Raw genomic sequence first — 21,492 nt, forward strand, 5'->3', positions numbered from 1 at the left:
GTTGGCCTTCTGGGCTGCCAGCGCACATTGCCGGCTCATGTCCAGCTTTTCATCCACCAGCACCCCCAAGTCCCTTTCGGCAGGGCTGCTTTCTTCCCCCAGCCTGTACTGATACCGGGGGTTACCCTGACCCAGGTGCAGGACCTTGCACTTGGCCTTGTTGAACCTCATGAGGTTCACACAGGCCCACCTCTCCAGCCTGTCCAGGTCTCTCTGGATGACATCCTGTCCTTCTGGTGTGTCAACCGCACCACTCAGCTTGGTGTCATCCGCAAACTTGCTGAGGGTGCACTCGATCTCACTGTCTAAGTCATTGATGAAAACATTAAACAGCACCGGTCCCAGTACGGACCCCTGAGGGACACCACTCGTCACCGGTCTCCATCCGGACATCGAGCCATTGACCCTCTGGATGTGACCATCCAGCCAGTGCCTTATCCACTAACAGTCCACCCATCAAATCCATAGCTCTCCAATTTAGAGAGAAGGATGTTGTGGGGGACCATGTCAAAGGCTTTGCAGAAGTCCAGATAGATGACGTCCGTTGGTTTTCCCTTGTCCACTGTTGTTGTCACACCATCATAGAAAGTCACTAGGTTCGTCAGGCAGGAAATGGAGAAAGAACTTCAAATACTAAATCAGGGTGGAAAGGGTGAAAGAGGTACAGCCTAGGCACTGTAGTGATGTACAGAGGTACTGATGCACACCTGAAAAATGGGGTTTAAAATCCACATTTAGTGGGCATACCCACTTTGTATATGAGTGTGTTAAGGTTATCGTTCAGAGTAGAGCTAGAGAGAGCTACACATGATACAGAGGTATGAAAAACTATTACATTTGACGCAGGAGAGAAGCAAGACCATAGGGGCATACTGAAAGCCAGGGGTGGTCTAGACCTATTGTACTGATGACGTGCTTTACATTCATTAGGTGCAACAGTCAAAAGAAATTGAGGCTTGTAACCCTAATGCTATATCATAAACATAATGCTATATTGGAAGCATAATGAGAGATACTGAGGATGCCACAGATGTGAAATAAGGCTTTAATGCCTCAATTTTTTAAGATTGCTTTTACATCAACATTGCAAATTAACAATAAAGTAATATCACAGGGAAAAAAAGGGCAACAAACCTCGTGCCAGCATCTGTACATGACTTTGTACACAGTATGTGATGCCAAATGTGGTCGATAAAGTCGGTTACCCTGGGAAATCTCACGGACAACTTCAGAATTTGACTTACTTTCAAAAGGCATTTTGCCTTCTGTGAAAACTTCCCACATCAGCACACCTAGAATTGAACCAAAATATTTAGGACAAAACAAAAACCCCAAACCCACAAGCTATTTAGCAACATTAGAAACACAAAACCCACTCTTGATTTTTTCTGTATTGCATGAAACCATGGGCGATGTGAGCTGAATGAAGACAGCCTACCAAAAACATTTTCAGCTGATACAATTCTGCTTTTTTTTAAGCCAGCTAAGATGGTGGTCCATGAAGCTGAGATGAATATATGTTTGGTTAATGGAGACGTACCAAGAATGCACATTTCAGTCAAAATCTAATATTTAGGCATAGAATCTTCCTATTGAAAAGCATACTCATCCAATATAGGGAAGATTTGAAAAATGGGAAGGACTCAAGCTTAAGATAGGTAGTATGAGTAAAAAGTTACACTTTAAATCACATCAGTAGTTTTAGGGAAGCACATTAACCTAATCAACTCACCAAATGACCAGACATCTGATTTGCTGCTATATTTTTTGAAATGGAAGACTTCAGGAGATGACCATTTGACTGGAAACTTGGCACCTGAAGAGCTGATATATTCGTCGTCAATGACATACCTAAAGAATAACAGGAAACAGTGTATATTTTAATGGCAGTTAAGTGGCAAGCAGTTCTGACATTTCCACAGATGGTTTATAATTCCATAAAAATACAGCGTCTATTTAGAAACAAAGAAATGGTATCACTAATTTAATATAAAATGCACACAGATACCCACACTGGAAGCTATGCACTTAAAGAGATTTCTGTTTAAATGAATGATTTGAATTTTTCATGAGAAGTATGTTGGAATGAAACATTTTAATATGCTCTGCAAGACCGACAGGGTGATTGCTATTGTCATCTTCTGGGTGTATATTGATAGGAAAGATCCCTACACCATGGGCAGGAAATCTAGCAGCAATAAGTAATTATTGTCTCCTTTTAAAAGAGTCCACCTTTTCAACCACTTGTACCCAAACACTGCTGGCAGGGGGCTACATATCGTAACTGCAGGGTGGAATCCACTGCCTAACCTCACAGACATTATTTCTGGCACGTTATTCCAGAAGCAACACAGAAATATTCATCACATACAAGGCAACAGCTCTTGCAGGTGCAAGAAAAGTAATTTTCTTTGCCCAAGCTTATAGGAGCTGACCTCCCAGTTAAGTTGAAATTATGTGCCCAACGCAGGCATTTATAGGGCAACATTTTAAAAGGCTATTAGACTGGTCCCTACCTATGTACAAACTCTGTGTGCATTTTCCCAGTATTAATGTTCCTGAGCAGATGAGAGATATGCCCTATGCAACATTTGTTCTCAGAGAAGGCATAATGGAAAGGCACCTTTTAAATCCCCTTTTAAAGGAGGTCGGATTAAGAACAATCATCTCTTTTTCTCCCTTTCTTATTTTGGTGCAGGCACAGAAAGATGAGAGGTTATTGGATAAGGAACATATGAAATAACAGGACAAAATAACCAGCAGTGGCAGTTGTGTGAGCTCTGAATAGTAAGATTGCGATCCCATCACCTGTCCATGGTCTCCCCAGGAGAGTGAGCGCCTGTCCTAGAACCACACCACTGGTCTCCACTTTTTGGCAGCAGTGAGCCATTCAGGTCCATTATTCTCAGCCTGGACCCTGACAGCCCTTTGGTCTCTTACTGTGGTTTCTGGTGCATTTGGATGAGTCTGGACCCCTGATACTGACCTTACCCTTTTGGGGAGCAGTGCAACCAGTGGGCACTGCCATGGTATGGGACAGCCTCTTGAAAAACAAGTATTTAGTTATGAACTGCTGGGATGTTGTAATCCTTAGTTTAGAAATAGGAGGCAATACCTATGGGAAAGATAAGCAGCACGGTTGTGCTGATCTAATGACTTGACTTGGTGAATGTCACCACCACCTCCTGCTCAGAGCCATGCGCTGCCCTTCAAGCTCGTCTGCCTCCAAAGTGAGCCGATTCACTCCGCTAATCCAGCAGGAAAAGCAGCCAGTAAAACACAGAAGAGGAGAGCTTTGTGCTGGGCTTGCAAGGGGAAAGCAGGAGGGAGTGAGACAACCCCTTTGGGTCGCAGTCGGTCATTCAGTCAGCTCAGCTATAAAACGCAGAGCATCCTCTGGGGGAAGTCCGCGAGGGCAGAGCTACGTTTCTCTGGCCTGTGCTTGTCAGAGTGCACTTTGCTCTCTTTCTCCATGGTTGGCTGGTCCTCTCATTAAGCAGAAAAACCACTTCCCTGCTAGAGCAGCGCACACCACGCTTCCTGCCCGCCCTGCCAGTCCTGCCTGCCTCCTGCCTGACCTACTCAGCCCCTGCTGCCTCTAAAGGTCAGCGCCAGCACCTGGATCTGTCCCTAGCGACTTTCTGTCCTCCCTGCTGCTCAGAAAAGTTGTGGAACTTGTTTCTTCAATCTTCTGGCAGCCCTGTGCTGAACTATTTCTGAAGTTTACCAGGCACTTTGTTTACCTGTCTGGCGCTCACTGATAGCAAAAGGAGGACACAACATTCAGCTCACGGTACAACAGTTAAACAACATTATCATTTCCATCAGAATTCAAAAACTGACTGCAGTGGGATTCCCCAAATCAGCAAAGCAAGCAATGAGGTTGACTCAAGGTCATGCTGCAGCTGCCTGAGAACAGGTCCTCACTAAACCTGCATCAGCGGCCTCGTACCTCGCCATGCCAAAGTCAGATACTTTAACGATGTGCTCAGCGTTGACTAAACAGTTTCTTGCAGCCTGGGAAAAAATGAGAGAAACATATCTGAAATCTGTGCTAAAGCATTTTAAGAAAAATACAACAGCTGATTATTTTTGTTTCAGCTCGTACTGTTTATATTCTAAAAGGAGATAAGCGTCTTGCTGAAAAATGTAAGTGAACTTCTGGCTCTGAGTCAGTGACCGTATTTCGCCACTGGGTAGTTACACATCCATGGCATATATCAGCTTAAATCATTGTAGTATGAGTTGCAGTATTTTTACATATTCCTGCATGGTGAAAGAAATTTTAGGCTGCAGAGTCGAGTTATCCAAGCAGATATTTTCCAGAACACTAGCATTAGGACACTCAATGTGATTTTTTAAAATTATTTTGTGAATTTTTCATTATAGAAATCAGGAACTCGTTGGAAATTTTCAAAATTTTACATTTCTTCAGGCAACTAGGGAGGAGAGCAGGAAGATTTCCTCTCTGCATCCAGATGTAAGCATGGAACAAAAAAAGCAGAGAGTAAGGAAACAAGCTCCTCTCCCGCAGTTCCCTGTGTATGAGGGGTAGGGCAGAAAAGCCACCCGGACATCCCAGCATCAAGGTAAGTCATTAGGGAGCAGAAAAAATGTAGATAGAAAAAGATTTTGTTTTAAAAAAATAATCCTCATTGTTGCTGACCTTTTGTATTGCTGTGATTTTGGTTGTGTTGTGATCACTGCATGATACTCCTGGATTGGGATGTACTAACACCGGCCTGCTCTGTGCTAATATCCCAATTTTCTATGACTTCTCTCAATTATCAAGGAGTTTTTCCAGCTGTTCACAGACAAAAGAACAGCTGGAAAGTTTTGGTTTACAGGCAGGAAAACACTATTGGCTTCCTAGATCCTGCAGGGCTGAAGTCTTACAGGACATATTAGCGTCCCATAAAATGCAGTGGCATGCTCCATCCTGCCAAAATTTACCAAGAACTTCAGAAAACCTATTGTACTTACTAAATCACGGTGAATAAAGCTATTTCTTTCCAGGTATTCCATCCCTTCACACACATCTTGGCATATGCACAGCAACATGTCTCTGCTGAGTTTCCCTCGCCTTTGCCGAAGGTAATTGAGCAGGCACCCATTTTCCATGAACTCAGTCACAACGTAGAGAGGCTTGTGGCGCGTGCACACTCCGTAAAGCTGGACCAGCTTTGGGTGGGAGAGTTTCCTGTTTAAAATCGCACTTTAGACAGTCTAGCATTTGTCCTTGGCAGGTAACTTGACCTTTGATTCTCGTGATGGTTTTGAAAAATATTTTCAGTACTTGATAAACAGTATTCAGTTCAACTGGCCTCAGAGTTGTCCCACTCTCTAACACATTTCTGCCTACAGTTTCCTCCAAAAAGCGCACTCCTTGAATTCATAATTGTTCATCAGTTACATGAATGCAGTGAATGCAAAGCTTGATTTGGAGGATGTGAAATGGAAATGCCTAGTTATGCTTGGCTTTCAAGGAGGGGACATGATCCTGCAAGGGTTCTTCTTTTCTGGGCTGTGCCAAGACCTGGTCTGGATACTTCCCTAATTTACAGAATTAGTAGAAATGGTAATATAATTTCTCAAAAGCTTTAGTTAGGTATAAGCTCTGCCAGTGGACCTAGAGGCACTGAATTACGGATTAAAGAATAGTTGTAGGAGCACATTTATTTATCAGCATATTTATTCCCCATTGAGCTCCACAGCACAAAGCAGTGCATGCTCTACAGAAAGAGTCTGGTGACAGGCGGCAGCAAGCATCCGTGTCAGTCCTATTTAGACCTTTATATCAGCTTTTCTGTCCTGCACATCCACCATTCCAATCAAAATTATTTGTCTGTTTGTTTTAAATGGAATTAGGTTATATTTATTTCTTGGTCTTCTCAATGTCAACTGTCAGATACAAAAGCTTTTGTACTTACATCATCAGTTTGGCCTCCTCAATGAAATCATCTTCAGACATTGCACCTTCATTGATTGTTTTGATGGCAACCTTGATGGTTGCTTTCCATTTACCCAGCTGAACAACTCCAAACTGCCCGCGCCCAACTTCCTTCATGAACGTCAGTTCAGATGGGTTTAATTCCCACTCCTCTATAAAAGCAACTCAATATGTTACAACAGTCAGGCCATGCTCCAGGAGACGTGCCTTGCTATTTGCAGCTAATGCATGCAGCAAAACATCACAATTGGTCATCAACTATAGCATGAGTTTTAAATATCTGAAAATTTCCATGTGTTCATATATGTTTATATGTAAATGTTATTTTACAGCTTGTAGAATGCGATTAGTGTTTAAATTGCTTAATGTAGGAATGTCTGAGGCTTGCAGATAACCCAAGTATTTAGCTTTGATTACATATGAGAACTTTTTTGGCATTATCGTGTGTGATGTTGAACTCTGAACCAGTTCTGGATGGATAGTATTGCTACAGAAATTGTTACTGGCTGTCTCTATTTTAATAACCACAATAGTTCTGCCCTTCAGAAATATTAAGCCTTGCAATTAATGGGAACATTCACTGGAAAGATACATGATTTTCAAGGTTCCTATCATCAGCCAGATGATATGAACTTCCTGATCTATATACACAAAACTGGTATTTATTGCTTGTTTTCTAATACTGTATAAGATTTCGTTATTATTTCTAGAACTTGCAGAATTGACAAGGAAAATCTTCCCCATTAATAATATTAATTTCAATTTCTGAACCATTTCAATAAATCAGCCTCTGAAAAGCTATTAAATGTATATTTGAGTCTTAGGCCTGCTTAGAAGAGTCCAGGTAGTTCTGAAATGCACTGGTGGTTGGAAGAGAAACACGACAGTCGCTGAACAGAAGGACTCGAGTCACGTGTCTCATTTGGTACTGATGCCTTAGGAGGAAATGAGTTTCTGTTTCTGGTGAATACGTGGCTGCTTATGTGTTTCTTATTACTAGGAAATCTCAGGTACAGATACAACTTAATGATTAGCTGGGTGAATGTGATCTGAATTCTTGCCTAGGCAGATACTTAAATCTCCACCAAAAGAAGATAAAAAATTTACCATAACTAAATCCGGCTGTTGCTGGTGAAGAACATCCAGTTGATCCAACTGGATGTCGGAGACGAGTGATAAGACCTGTTGGGGACAAAGCAACAATATTCTGTTGACTAATTACTCAATTTTAAAGTATGCTATTTCGTACCTCTTCTCAAACAAAAATATTTGGAATCTGATGTACATTTCTTATTTCTTGAAGTTACTTTTGCTTAGAGTTTGTCCAGTACAGTAGGCTTCTAGCTTTGTAAAATTCATTTAATACAGGTAGATGAGTTTGTAGGTTCACTTCCCCCATGGTATATGCACACTACAGCTATGACTTTGGCAGGAAGGATCATGGCATACTTGAATTCATTAGCAATAGAAAAACTCGTGTCTCTTTTTATAAGGAAAGTATTAGAGGAAGAGTGATTTCCAATCTCCCAAAGTCCTGAGGAGCTTGAAATCATCAGCTGTAAAACCTTATCAGCTTGCATGCATTACCTGCAGCATTGTGTTGATGATACTCGATGAGTTCAGGAACAGAAGAAAAGAAGTATTTTTCTGCTACATAATATTGTCCCAAGTGGTTTTTCTTAATTTGATAATGTCGAATATCTCCACTGTGACTTCTGAAATCAACAAAGGATTATAATTTTCAGTAAAAATAATTTATACCATAAATCTGATTAAATTTCACTTTGAAAGAAAGCACAGAAAAATCTGAAAACTTGGGGTACAATTCTCAACTTAAAATGGCTGTATGTAGCTGGGATAGTGTTTAAGGAAAAAAAAAAAGACTCCTTGAGTGGATCTCTCTCCCAACTTTGGGAGATACTGCACAATGTTTTTTATTGACAGGTATCATTGCATCCATAAGAAATAACCATAGTGTTTAACAGATGTTCCTCCTAGTTCAGCACTTATCTGAATCTAAGCTTTTAAACCTAAAATGCCCTTCATTACCTGAGCTCCCCTCCAAAAGTTAAAAACATATTCATGTATACTGTGAGAATACATTTTCTGTTCTGCTTCTCAAAAGGCTCCTCACTGGAGCCTTTATTTGATACATTTACTCTTCCATATTTTTCCACATTATCTGTCTTTCTTGCTTTCTGTACATTTGGCTGCCCGTCTAACCCTGCTTTCTGGGAGATTCAAAATGAAGAAGTTAGGTTAGCATTTCAGGCTGGAGGTGGTTGCTGAAGGTTGGTACCCTACTGCAAACATAAGCCTGTGCCCAGCACAGGGGGTGGCAGGGAGGGCTCGCCCCACTTTTCTGAGGAGGGGAGGGAGAGAGGAAGAGGGGGGTGGTAGCAACGACGCCTTTTCCTTGCTCCTCTCACCTCTGGCTTGCTCTAAGAGGAGGAGAAGGAAAGCAGACGCCACTGATGCAGGAGGATGCAGGAGGGCTGAGTGTATAAGGCAGCTCAAGAAGGGGTAAGTCAGTGCCATAGGTGATTGCCACTGAGGTGGGGGAAAAGCGAGTCCTGTGGCAGTTCTCCAGCAAAAGAAGACTGGAGAATGAGGAGGTGAGCTGATTTTAGGAGAAAACCAGAAGTCTGGGGACAGCAGAATCTGGAATGAATTTACAGTGTGCAGAACCTGCAGAGAAAGGAAGCAGTTTGGTGCGGTGACCAAAGGCTGTGGCAGCATGGTGTGGCAACCGAGGCTCTCCACAGAGAAAGAGAGGCGAGAAGATGCAAATGTAAGGTCTTGTTGCCTGCATTATGTGGGTGGCATGCATGGCCTCCACGACAGATTATTTGGGGATTTTAATGAGTGCATTTAATCTTGTTTTGGCAGGACATTTGCACCCTGACTCCCAGATCCACTGCCCACCATCAATGTTTCTGCACATAGGGTAATTAACTCTGCAGGAGTAGCATCGCAGTGGTTCCCTGCTCTCGTGCACTGCATGTCCAACCTGCCCACTTATCCCAAGGAGTTTGGGGGAAGCTATTCCATCACCTTTTGATTCAAACCTTAACTATTTGGAGCAACTCACCCTTTAGCTCGTGAATACATGGACAGCGTAAGGAATCCTTGGTGGCTTGAATCTCTGACAACAAATGCACCTTCTTTGGACTAAAAAGAAAACCAAGTAGAGTTATTTTCTGCTTTTGAGCTTGAATAACTCTCCCCTGAGATAGGACTTGTATCTGATTATCAAATTCTGTGGAATACCTATGACTACTTGGCAGGGGATAAAGCAGTGGAGAATGGGAATTGATAGCCAGTAGATAGCAGAGCAAAATTAACCAAGGGAAAATACTGAGTGCCATGAAATTTCTTGGCATTAAAAAATTTAGATGAATTATACTCTTCAGTGTGAAGTAGTGAAAATGCTTTGATTTATTAAAAACTCAAATTGTACCAATCACTAGAATAAAATACTGTAAAACAGTTCTGAGATGTTCTTCTCAGGTCTGTTTTGCCCAAGCCCTGTGTTATTCCTTGAGTAAAGACCTAATGAGTTTAGCTGAGTTAGGCACTTTGGTAACTGATAGGGGGTAGAACACGTTATGGATTATTTGCTCTGTACATAAAGAAGACGCAGGGATTTTGTTAAGCTCTGCTAACCTCACTAACTTACTTACTGCATGGATTTCAGCCTTCAATGTTTCATACAAGCTTGTATAAGACAAGCACAGTAAACCAGGTGTAGTTTGATTTATCTAGTGTGGAAAATCTATACAGAATTTGCTGGGGCTGCAACTTAAAAGTCTGTGAATTCTGGATAGTCTGCATTGTACGCTTACCCAAGAAAGCCTTTTTATTTTAAAGTGTTCTCTCTCTCTCACTGCATACGGAACAGATTTGGATTTGAATGTGGTAACGCTCTTGATGCCTGTACTGATAGATCCTTCTAGATATTGTTAGCTCTTTGTATAAGCTGAGTTACCTTCTGGCGCAAAAGAAGTTCTGCCTGGCTTCTGTTTATGTTTTTGCAGTACCACCTGCAACAAGGAGATAACCTGTCCTTTAATTTCAGCCAGTAAAAATTAATGTTCACTCTGTTTCACAAAAGTAATCCATCTTAATAGTTACACTATTTCCCAGTCCAAAAACCCAGATAGAACTATTGTTGTATATAAGCATCTTTTAATTTGGAATGACTTTATTAGACCACTGTAAATATGACAACTCTTTTCCCCATTCACTGTGATTGTAATTAGCTTTTAGTCAATTAAATGCATGTTCATAACAGGAAGAGATCAGAATATAGAAACATTATGTAGTGAGCCTACAGAAATAGGAAACATCTGGATTCTGACATTCTGATTTATGCAAATGAATGTTGCTGAAGTACTCGGTGTTTACAACTTCATGTCACACTCTCTGCACAAGTAGTTCCAAATCAAAATGGTTTCTTCATTCTAAGAGTAATGGTTTTTTAACAACGCCCACCCCGAGTTTTCAATAAACATCTGTTCATGTCTAATAAAGACTGAAGGACCAAGCACTAAAATCCATTTTTAGAAAAGAAAGTGCAATTATAATTTCAAGGGTACTTACTCATATGTTTCTAAATTACTTTTCTTGTTCTCAGTAACATAGTTGCTGGGAATTAGACCTTCATTCCTGCAATGACATATAGAGGATGGTTTAGATTGGACATTAGGAAAAATTTCTTCACAGAAAGGGTTGTCAAGCATTGGAACGAGCTGCCCAGGGAAGTGGTGGAGTCTCCATCCCTGGAGGTATTTAAAAGACGGGTAGATGAGGTGCTTAGGGACATGGTTTAGTGGTGGGATGGCAGGGTTAGGTTAATGGTTGGCCTTGATGATCTTAAAGGTCTTTTCCAACCTAAATGATTCTATGATTCTGTTACAGTATGGTGTACAATATTAATAGGATTAAGGTACACATCTTCCTTTTGTTGAATTATAAACGTTACTTATACTACTGGCTATGTTGTTAGATACTGCATCCCAAGGTGGGAATTGAATACTAGTCTGAGTCCTTTCATCCCAGACACAATCTTTCTGTGGATGGCTACTGAAATGAACAAATCAGCTGGAATAGGGTATTTATAGAGTGCTGAGAGCAGCATGTTAATGAGAATTTTCAAGTCAAACCACAAGAAAATTTAGAAAAAAATTACATTTCTTCTGAATCAGAAACTACTCTCTTAATTTCTAACCTTGTAACTACACAAAGCTTTTTTGTTTAAGTGTAAAGTGTATAAAGTGTGTACTTGCATGTATATACAAAATAATAATCCAGTGGGCTCTCACTACAAATATGAGTTGAGAAAAAGCATTTAGAAGTATTTAAAGGAGAAACCTGAATGAAAAGGAGACAGTTATTATATAACATGTAACCATTCCCAGCAAGACAGTACAGGATACACTGAAGAAAATGCAAAGGAGAAAGGGGAACAACATGGAACAAACATAAACATGGAAAGGATCCTAACTGAAATTATCTAGCTCTTTAAAGCGGCCAGGAATTTTGGATCAGGGATTTTGTTTCAGGCACACGTCTTAATAATCTCTATGATCTTTATGAAGTGTTTATACATATACACTGCATTGTAAAGCATTTGAAGTATGGAAAGCTGGATTTGCACATGGCTCAGAGCCCAGTGATTCACATGGTCCTCAAACTCCTTTATGTTGCTCAGGAAATTACTGAGTCTAGGAAATTACTTACTAGCTTAACTCTGAATTCCCGACAGATTCTAGATTCCGCACCCCCCCCCATTTCTGGGACACCAAACACTGCTGAAACTCTGCCCGGTCAATCTGTGTGCCTTGTACATAGCTGAACTCTTTCAAACCTGCCCCTAAATTGTTGTGCCTGTCTCATTCTATCTGTCTTGTTTTGCAGGGGTTGTTTTAGTTGGTTTTTTTTCTTTCTGTGTAGGGAGATGGAGGTAGATGCCCACTCTCTTACCCATGTTGGTCTCTTGCCTTCCACCAGTGGGGATCATACTGTTCGAGGATAATGTATTCTTCTGACTTCTTGAGCGGTAAATCTGAGGGTCCTCTAGCAAAAAAGTCATACAGTGCAATAACTCTGGGTTTTTTTGTGTAGTCTTCCAAGGCCTCGGCAGGTAGAGGAGGTAATGGCTTGTTCTTTAACTGCGCTTGCCTCTTACGCTAGTGGAAAAAAAAAAAAGTATCTTTCATAATTAGTCTTTTCTCCCTACTATTGCTTGCTTAATTCCCCTGCTATTATATGATCTCAGTAACTAAAAGGAACTCATCATGGTCATTACTCCTCCTTGTAAAGCACTATCACCTCATCACTTGTAAAACTCCGAGACTTACATTTGAGTAGTTTGGTGTAGAAGCCAAAACGACAATGAAAAGTACAGTGAAGAATAAACAAGCCATCTGCCTAATTGGGGTGACTTCTACATGGTATGAATGCTGGGACAACTCCCCAGCTGGTATAAAAGCAGAGAAGCATCGAAATCAGTGGAGTTACAACATCTGGAAATTCAGTCATTTATCTGGAGAATTAACACAGAGAGCGCTGCAGACTTTCATAGCAAATTAGCAGGAACCTAATAATTTTCTTTTGCATTAAACTAGGTTCTAGCTTTGCATTTGGTTATGCTTGAAAGCTCAGATTATTCAACTTAAATCTAGCAAAACTGAGGCGGATGTTTCACACGCCAGCTGAGCAAGGCGAGCTTGCATCTGCCCAAGAGGGCAGTCCCACCCTTTCCACCTCCATCACCCAAACCCAGAAGTGAGAGAAGTAACCACCTTGTCCGTGACAGAGAGCTTGGGAAACCTCACTGTGACCTTGTATTTACATCAGTATAAATCGTCTGACATCTTTGTAATTTTTATACAATGAAGCACCTTACATGCTCAAGAGTTAGTTACTCCTCTGCTTGTTCTGGTACTGAGCCACCATATTACAGCACATCACCTCAATTCTCTCTTTTCACCTCCCAAAACTTTACTTACCCTACACTTCCACGTGGATCCATAGGAAACATCTGGTTGTGAGGCTGAGTACTGGGTCACCAGGCCAGTATCAGAGTCCAGGTTCATTTTTGTTCTCATTGCTCTAATTTTGAAAAACACGAAGTATTTGTGTGAATACATGTGTATAAATATTCACATTAAAATAGTCATTCATGGATACATATGCCTTCCTTCATATTAGGGATAGGCAGGGTAGAGCATCTTTAGATTTCTGTACAATTAGCAGTTCTACTGAAAATAGAGGGATTTTTACAAGTCCTTTATGTGCAAATACTTTGATCATCCTCATTGCCAAAAAGCTTAAGCATTTCACATACCTTTTCTGCACTGTGCAGCAGCAGCAGCAGCAGCAGAAAACAGACTGGATGGTGTGATCTGTGAACAAGAAAATTTCCAGTATTTGCAGTGTTCCCAGTTGTTTGTTTACAAAACTTAGAGAATTAAGGACTGCCTTATGTGCTTAGCCCCATTATTAGCTCTGTCTTGGTGTGACAGCAGAGCTTTCCTGCCGCCCCATCTATTTGCTCCCACTGTCTCCCTTACAATGCCTTAGCAATTACAAGGTCATGAGATGAATTAAATCAGCTCACTAAATCAGAAAGAAAGAAAAAAAAAACCCTTGTCAGCCAGATCAGTACCAATCTGACTGATGACACCACCCCATGCAAGCTCTAACCACTACAATACAGGAGATGAGAACATCATCAAGGACAGGAGGTCAAGAACTGTCCCCTTCAGCAATGACATCACTTTTAGACCATTCAAGCCAAATACTTGCACACTTGCACAGCAAGATTTTTCTTATTGTGAGGTTTACTAAAGGACACATGCTACATTCAATTCTTTGAATTAATACTGATTTTCCTGTTGCAGCCATTAATGTAATATATGCATTAACCCAGGTTAAATGCTATCAAAGTTGTGCTTTACGCTTATGTGCCAAGTGGTTGATAATCCTGAGACAAATACATTGGACACATCATCGCATCTGTCATACATTTACAGAGAAATCCATCTAGTATATCTTGTATGAGCAGCAGAGAGGATATGGTATTAAATAGGTTGGAAGGCATTAAGAAGATTTGAATGGGGTAAATAAATGGTTGATATCTGCTCTGGTCCACTTCTACTCAGGCTGAGACCTACTTCCCCCAGCTTGTGTTCCCACGGCAGTTTAAGCCGTGGCAGCTATGGTCCTGTCCCCTTTCCTTCTGCACTGCTGCTCATCTCATCTCCAATGGAGCGAGATGGGATGCTAAACCCATGGGGAATCACTCTCTGCCAGCTCAGCTCCCTGAACCACCTCACCGTCATGCATTGCTGGTGGGCAGGAGGGCAGGCAGCAGCACCAGCGGGCCGGGCTCAGGCTCTCGGATGCAACACATGCTCTCTTAGAAAGCATGAGAGCCAGGTGTGCAGAGACAAGGCTCCAGTCATATTCAGCTGCACTGACAGAAAATAAACTTTATATCCCACTCCAATAAATCCTGAGTTTTTCTCTGCCGCAGAGGTCATAGTAAAAAAAGAGGCCTCAGAAAGTTATTTGAAATAGGATGTCTGAGGTCTCAGTATTTTGTTGTTTTATCTTCCACAAGGTATGTCTTTCTCCCACCAGTCCTACCCCGTGTCTTCTGCTTTTATTTGTTTTTCTCTCATGGCGTTTTTGGCTTGTTGATCCTAATGACTTAATCCAGACTGGAATAAATAGGATGTCCCTTCTGGTGTTCTGGAAGACTTTCTGCCAATACCTGTTACCAACATTTCAGCCAAGCATGCTGAGAGTATGCATCCTAGCACCAAAAACATTAAGCAATCTTATTACACAATGAAAATGCAATTATTTTCTCAATAAAAGTACCTAATGTAGCAAATCTTGCACTAATAAAAGAAGGGAGAATGTCCGATGTCAGAAAGATAGACCAAAACTAGTTCTTAGCTGGAAGAGGAAGAGACCTGTCTGGTATGTGTTTTGGTTAGAGTATTTATCTTGAAAGTCGTGGGGCAATTTCCCTTAGACTGTTGCATCCTGTGAAGAACCTATCGTGTGGGAAGCTGGCGAGCCTACAGTAATCAGAAGACACTATCAACTGTTTGATAAAATTTTCCACTGATGGCTATGCAAAATGCAGCGATGACAAATACCCAAGCCAGCTGACACCAAAAATTTTCTTGAAAAAAACAGGCTGAAAAGATATGGGCAATGCAATTTATCTGCTGCATAATTTTCCAGTGTGCATTAAACTGTCCCTCAGCTGTTTAAAATTATAGTGGTTGAAGTTTGACTGAACATGCTCTCTAGTGTTGTTTTACTACAGGATTGAGATTATTAATGTTTTAGGTAAGAACAAGCTTGGAATGAAAATCACTTTTAAAAATTCAGCTGGGAATTATTTCTGGTTTATTACTATTGCTTTTTTGTTCCCCCCCAACCCCATAAATTCAAGAGTAAAGTAGTGTCCTGGTGTTAAGGAGTAAGTGTCTATAGCAGTATTAATTAGTGCCTTGGAAGCATATTGCATGGCAGTGTGGTCTTGCAGGTATTGCCTTTTGAGGAAGTTATGGCAATTTCATTAGAAAAAAAGGTTGTTTAAAATTATATGCTACTTACCAAACCTTCCTAAATATCTTGGGAAGGAATTGTGTTTGTCCCCTGACCTAGACTGCGTTAGGTTCCCATTTCTCTTTATAATTGCTTCTGTGTTTCATAAACAGTGAACACTATGGGTGAAAAAATTCATGAGCATTTTTTCACTTCAGCCAGTGCCATGAAGTTTAATTCATGTTTATAAACTATTTAGTGATGCGCAAAAAGAAATATGACATTTGAAAGCTTGTCTACTTCTTCTGATTAAACCATCTAGTGTAATTAAATATATTATTTCTCGTTAGACAACTTAGTCTCCTTATAGAACACTTACCAAAAATATTTAGAAGCAGCACTGCAGAGTTTCAATATGGTGTAAGAATGATCTTCTAATAAGATTTGAAAGATTTGGCCGTTAGCATAAAAGTGGGGGATTCGGACCAGTGTTATGGACATGCAATTCTGTCTTGCTTTTCCTTATGAGCCCTGAGATCTGACAAAGTTTATAGCATAAGCTCAGGAATCCTTTTTGCCTTCAGTGAATTTCAGACTTGCTCTGCTAACGGATGCTTTTCATGTTTGACCCCGCCTTATTGTCCTGAAAGCAATTAGCAATAAATGAATGCATGTGATATTTTTTAAAATGTTCCATCATATATGGTATTAAGCATTTAATATAGGGTTGGGTATAGGTTAAAGCTTTAATTACAGTCCTTCCTGGCACATATGCTTCATTTGATGAGCAATTTTTTCAAGGCTAGAGTGTTGAACCAATTAAAGCTCACAAAACATGACCAAGTTCCGCAAGAGAAAAGTGGAGGCTCAGATTAGACTAAGGCCATGGGCCAGATAAGCCCATGCTGAACTGAATTGCTGGGTTCTGAGGAGCTGCACAAACTTTGCACAGTTCTGCAGTTTGCTTCTCCTCATTCTCCTTATTGGAGCATTTTAAGTGTCAAACCAGAGCGTATCAATCCAGCGGATATTTATCATCCTGAAGAAGAGCATTTCCAGCTCTTTGAAAACAAACCTGTCTTTACACATCTGATGTCAGCAACCTCGTAACTTCTGGAATTCTTTTGTCCATGCATTATTCCTAGAGCACTTGTGGAATTAGCTCAGTAGAAATTAATTAAAGCATAAATTATAGCAGTGCAAACTGTTAATTTCTGTTTGGAAATTTGTCCGGTCTGCTGGGAAGCGTTATCAAGGAACACAGAGAAAGGCCTGTGGTTCTATGGAGCTAAGTGCTGCTTTAGTGAAATTGAATTAAGTCAGGAAGTTTTGACCTGGTGGATTGGAATCTCAGCATCTCAGGCAAAGACCTCTGTATTGATCTATGCATTTTACATCCTCCCTGGTCACTGCTAAGCTTCTTGTACAACGCTTTTCCTCCCCTTGATTAAAATTGTATTTTTTGAGTTCCTAACTCACTACAGAAAGGCCCAAACCTGCTCTGCGATGCTGTTTCTGAAAGACTTGGCGAACACTGCAGATGGCGAAAGCTTTGCTACGCTGAATGAGTAATTTGATTAAACTGGCTCGCATCTTGCCCTTCTGCTAGCGGCAGAGGGAGATGCTTAGGGTGAGGGCTGCCTCCCGGGGCCATGGCAGCGCTCACTGCAGGGCAACAGGAAGCCCACATTTCCTGCCTGAACCTTCTTACCGCTCACACACCCTCCTGAGACTCAGGCTCTTCCTTCCTTTTGCTTTTCTTCTGTTCAACAGCCATCAGACAAATGAAGAAATAACAATAATTTTTAAGACCCTCCATTTTAATGCAAAAAAAAATACTGCTATCTTTTAAAATTAATTCAAATTTACTCCCTGTTTTAAATATTTCTTTTGATTTTCCTTTCTGCTACATCCCAACTCAAATCACTGAACTAAATGGAACTATTCTCTTTGATTTCCTTCAATTTTGGACCAAGGACCTTTTCTCAAGCAAAACACTCTGGATTTGTCAAAGGCTATTAGAGTCACATACGTATTAGCAGGCTTTGCCCCCCCAGTCCCTAACTGAAGTAACCACTTTGAAGAATTCATAAATTAAAAATTAATCAGTGATGGTATCAGTGAGAGTTGTGCGTCAGCAAGGAAATCACATTTTGGATTCCGTATTTTGAACAGAACAGAGACACCAATAAGATTTACCATATTATGAATGACAGGCAGCTTGGACAGGACACAGGAAAGAAATAACAGGCCAACAGAACTATCCTGTCACTTTTAACAGGAAATTATTTTTTTAAGGCCGTTAAAATGAAGTATTTATGGACATATCATTATTTTCAGGCCCCCACATAACCAAAAATTTTCCCAAAACTTCCAGAAAAAGTGGTAAAATCTTGATCCTTTTAAATCCACGGGAAGGAAGGTTTCTCCAGCATCCACAGCCCCACTAGACCCCTCAGTTCACATTTCCCTGAGTTCTACCAAAACAGAAGCTACCAAAACACATTTGGCTTTGATCCTCAGGGCAAGTCATCACAGAGCAATTAAAGTCAGTAGCTTAAAACCTAAGTTTAAATCAAACAAGATGAGTATTTGAGCTGTTGAGTCTAGAATTTGCTGAATCTTCCTTCTTCAGTTGTGTGGAGAATTTAATTCCTCCAATTGCTGAGGAAAAACACAGGAACAAAACACAGAGCCCATTTCATTGCTCATGTCTTTTTCTTTCTGGAAATGACTGCATTAGGAGGAAGTTTTAAAAACGGTGTCGTATTATCTCCCTGGTGACAGGTTAACGCGTAGGAATCCCAACACCAGCACCGAGCCATGACAGCCTATCAAATTCCAATACCCCAAATCAGACCTTTTAGCATGCACAGCCTTGAAATGAGAAAAGATATCATGGCAAGAGAAGCGTGTGGATGAAGTGGAAATACTAGGAGACTGGTGCTGAAGCTAGCCTGACAAATATTCAGCCTAAAAATTTGCGGCTGACATTTTGATAATTTTGTTTGCTGTAAACAAATTTATCTGGGCACAGCGGAGCAGATAGCATGCTAGAGGAAGAATAAAAAGATTTGTCAGCTGTCAGGAACAGCTGTTTGCTTGAGAAGCTGAAAGATAGCCCCATGAAAACAGAGAAGGGAGAGTGAAACCACGCAATTCCTTCGCGATGGTCCATTGCTACCAGTAGCTGTCCTTGTAAAGTCCTGCAACACCCAGCAGTATGCTTTGGGTTGCTAACGTTGCCTGTATAGGTGGCCAATTCACACACCTTTATGTGTGCAATCTTCCTCCTATCTTCAGTTATAACCCACTCTAATCTGAAGCCTTGGGGAAGCAGTAACAAAGATAAAAAGCAACAAGAAGTTAAGAGATTAATGTTTATAATTCGCATTTTATAATTTTATCATATCATGGGTTTCTTGGCTTGAGTTTCTTTTTCTGATTCATTGTTTCCCAAAGCACTACTGATTTTGGATGTGCTGTAGTCTATGTCTAAGATTTGTGCTCTTCCAGCATGTTTTGCACAAAGTTCTTGCTCTTGCAGCAGCGGCAGCAGGTTAACTGCGTCCAGCACTACAAACTCAGCTTCCCTCATCAAAGCCAAACCTCTACTCCAACACATGGTATGCCTCCCAATCTGGCATGTCTGTCAGTTTGCAACAGTACTAGAAAATCAATCATCTAGTAGAGAGCCACAGTATAGTTTGCTTCTAAAAATGCTTTAAAAGACAAGCTTTCAGCTTTTCACATGCGCAAGCTGAGGCTTTCTGTCTTTCTTGCAAGTTAATTCTGCTCTGGAGGAAAGACAGCTCTAGCTCTACCAAACTTATTCTCCATGTCTATGCTGTACATGCTTTTAAGGACAGTAGGTGGGACTATCTCCCTACCTGTATGGCAAAGTAGTTGCTTTGCTGATTCCATCAAACAATGGATTCATATTTGTGCAGTAATTTTGAAAGTCAAGACAAGCAGTCTGAACAGAGACCACCTGAGCAGCGCAAGAGAAAGCTGGCTGGTATTTTTATGGCAATAATTAAAGAGCTCATTTGCTAAGGATGCTTCTGCTGTGCAAAACAGAACTGCAAGATGAAAATACGTGGCCCAGTTTACTTACAGGTAGAAAGAATCATGTCTGGCTGTCCGCTTATATTCAAATGAAAATGCAAACCTCTCTTCATCAGTTGTGCCAGTAAAACAGCCCTAGCGGAGCTCTTTGCTCTGATATGGAACACAGTAAACCACAAATACTGCTTGACCCCGCCTGCTTACCTTTTTTTTTTTTTTTGAAATAAAGGAAGCCCCAAACAGACCAGATATTAATCTCACATTTAAAAAAAAAAAAAAAAAAAGTGAGAAAAGGGTCTGCTTTCTAGTATCAAACACACATTTTACAGAAAAAAAAATTAAACTGTAATCAGTAGGGCTAAGTATTTCTTTAAAAAAAAAGGAAAAAAAAGCAGATGTAAATCACAGCATTTGGTGCTGTTCAGATGAATTTTTGACCCCCAAATTTGAAAAAAATCAGTTATAATTAAAAGGAAGAAGAAGGACTGAAGTTGTTTAAGGATGAGTGAGCTCATCCAGAAGAAATGATGGTGCGGTATTTCAACCTGCCTTTGAAGACATCGGGAGAGTCAGAAGGACAGCTCCCTCCAGAGGTGTTCTGATCTTTTCCAAAATTAATCATCTAAGGCTACATTCAACTGAAAAAAAAATGCTTTCATCTAAAAACTAGGTGCCTTGCAGTTCCTGGCATCCTAAGTATCAAACCCCATGACAGGTATGCAGAAATTATCCTCAGGTACTGGGAAGAGGCAGGCGAAGGGGTCTGATTTAAAGCACCCACCTCAGTGAGGAAACTGCTGCCAAAAGTCAGCAGTTAACGTGTGTTTTATCATATAAATTAATAATAAATATATATAGAAACAGACTTAAGGTTCATTGGAAACTATTAACCTCCTGTTTTTCCTATGCTTCATTTGTATTTTCAGGGAAACATTACTTACTACTGTAGAATTCCTCATGACGTAGTGCCGAAAGTGTTGGCAATGCCATACTTTGCAGGGTCTCCACTGAGAAACTAGGGTGCAAAGGAGCAGTTAGGGAAGGAAGGATGAGCCTGGCTTGCCTTAGATCTTCCATGTTCCTTTTTGTACTCCAGGTACAAAATCCTAGCTTTTCCCCCTTAACAATACATGTGCTTGGTAGTGATGTGGTAATTTGGACTCACCACTTTGACAGGTTTGTGTGCATAGTTGCCATAATCTTCTGAGATTTTGTCATTAAGGAAAAGGAAATAGCAATTTAAGTCTTTTCTGACAGCTTGTAACTTCTCAATGGAATAGCATGAGAAAAGGAAAACATTTCTTCCAAGAAACAAGAGGCTTCCTCCTTTTGAACATAAAGGTTTAGACAAAGCATCTCCAAAACTGATTACAGAAATACTCAAATGCAGCAACGATGGAATAGATTAAGCTAACAACAGTCACCTGTAATAATCTGATTGGAAATAAGCTTCTCCATACTCCTCTCTGCCTACTTGCAAAAAAAACTAAAAAAAAAAAAAAAGGTTTTGTGTAATCTGTTTTCTATTACACCTGGCACAAGGGCACAGGTAACAAAAGAAAAAGAAAACACGTAATAGAGTTACTCAGGAGGTGGCAACAGCAAAACTGAAGTGCAGATACTCCTCACACCCACGGGTACAACACCAGGTTAATTGGAACAGCTTTCAGCAAGGCTGTGGAGACATTAGCCTCTAGCAGGGGGAAAGGGCACGTAACTTCTGCAGGGAGTTCAGGCATCTCTGCACTGAACATTTCATCATGGCCAAATTCATTTAAACATATATATTCATATTACTATATATATTCAGTATGGAGTATGTACACACAGAGCTATATACATACATACATGGCCTATCGTAACACCATGTTCACATGAAAAATGAGTTTGGCTTATGATGC

At 40.6% G+C, this 21,492-nt stretch overlaps 1 protein-coding gene across 1 annotated transcript in view; it reads right to left on the reverse strand.

Moving 5' to 3' along the window:
- Positions 1-19,718, reverse strand: part of LOC104129394 (tyrosine-protein kinase TXK) — a 21,905-nt gene extending 2,187 nt beyond the window's left edge. Inside the window, exons 1-14 of the mRNA XM_035897698.1 lie at positions 19,641-19,718; positions 13,302-13,359; positions 12,964-13,066; positions 11,936-12,141; positions 10,553-10,618; positions 9,939-9,993; positions 9,042-9,121; positions 7,538-7,665; positions 7,058-7,132; positions 5,931-6,102; positions 4,984-5,200; positions 3,953-4,017; positions 1,733-1,851; positions 1,135-1,292 (exon numbers count right to left, since the gene is read on the reverse strand). Of these exons, the coding sequence (XP_035753591.1) occupies positions 1,135-1,292; positions 1,733-1,851; positions 3,953-4,017; positions 4,984-5,200; positions 5,931-6,102; positions 7,058-7,132; positions 7,538-7,665; positions 9,042-9,121; positions 9,939-9,993; positions 10,553-10,618; positions 11,936-12,141; positions 12,964-13,066; positions 13,302-13,359; positions 19,641-19,704 (1,566 nt within the window). The 5' untranslated portion in view covers positions 19,705-19,718. The remainder of the gene's footprint in view (positions 1-1,134; positions 1,293-1,732; positions 1,852-3,952; positions 4,018-4,983; positions 5,201-5,930; positions 6,103-7,057; positions 7,133-7,537; positions 7,666-9,041; positions 9,122-9,938; positions 9,994-10,552; positions 10,619-11,935; positions 12,142-12,963; positions 13,067-13,301; positions 13,360-19,640) is intronic.
- Between the last annotated feature and the right edge of the window lie 1,774 nt (positions 19,719-21,492).

This window comes from Egretta garzetta, unplaced genomic scaffold, assembly GCF_000687185.1.
Source record: "Egretta garzetta isolate BGI_Z169 unplaced genomic scaffold, ASM68718v1 scaffold557, whole genome shotgun sequence".
In the NCBI taxonomy this organism is placed as follows: Eukaryota; Metazoa; Chordata; class Aves; order Pelecaniformes; family Ardeidae; genus Egretta; species Egretta garzetta.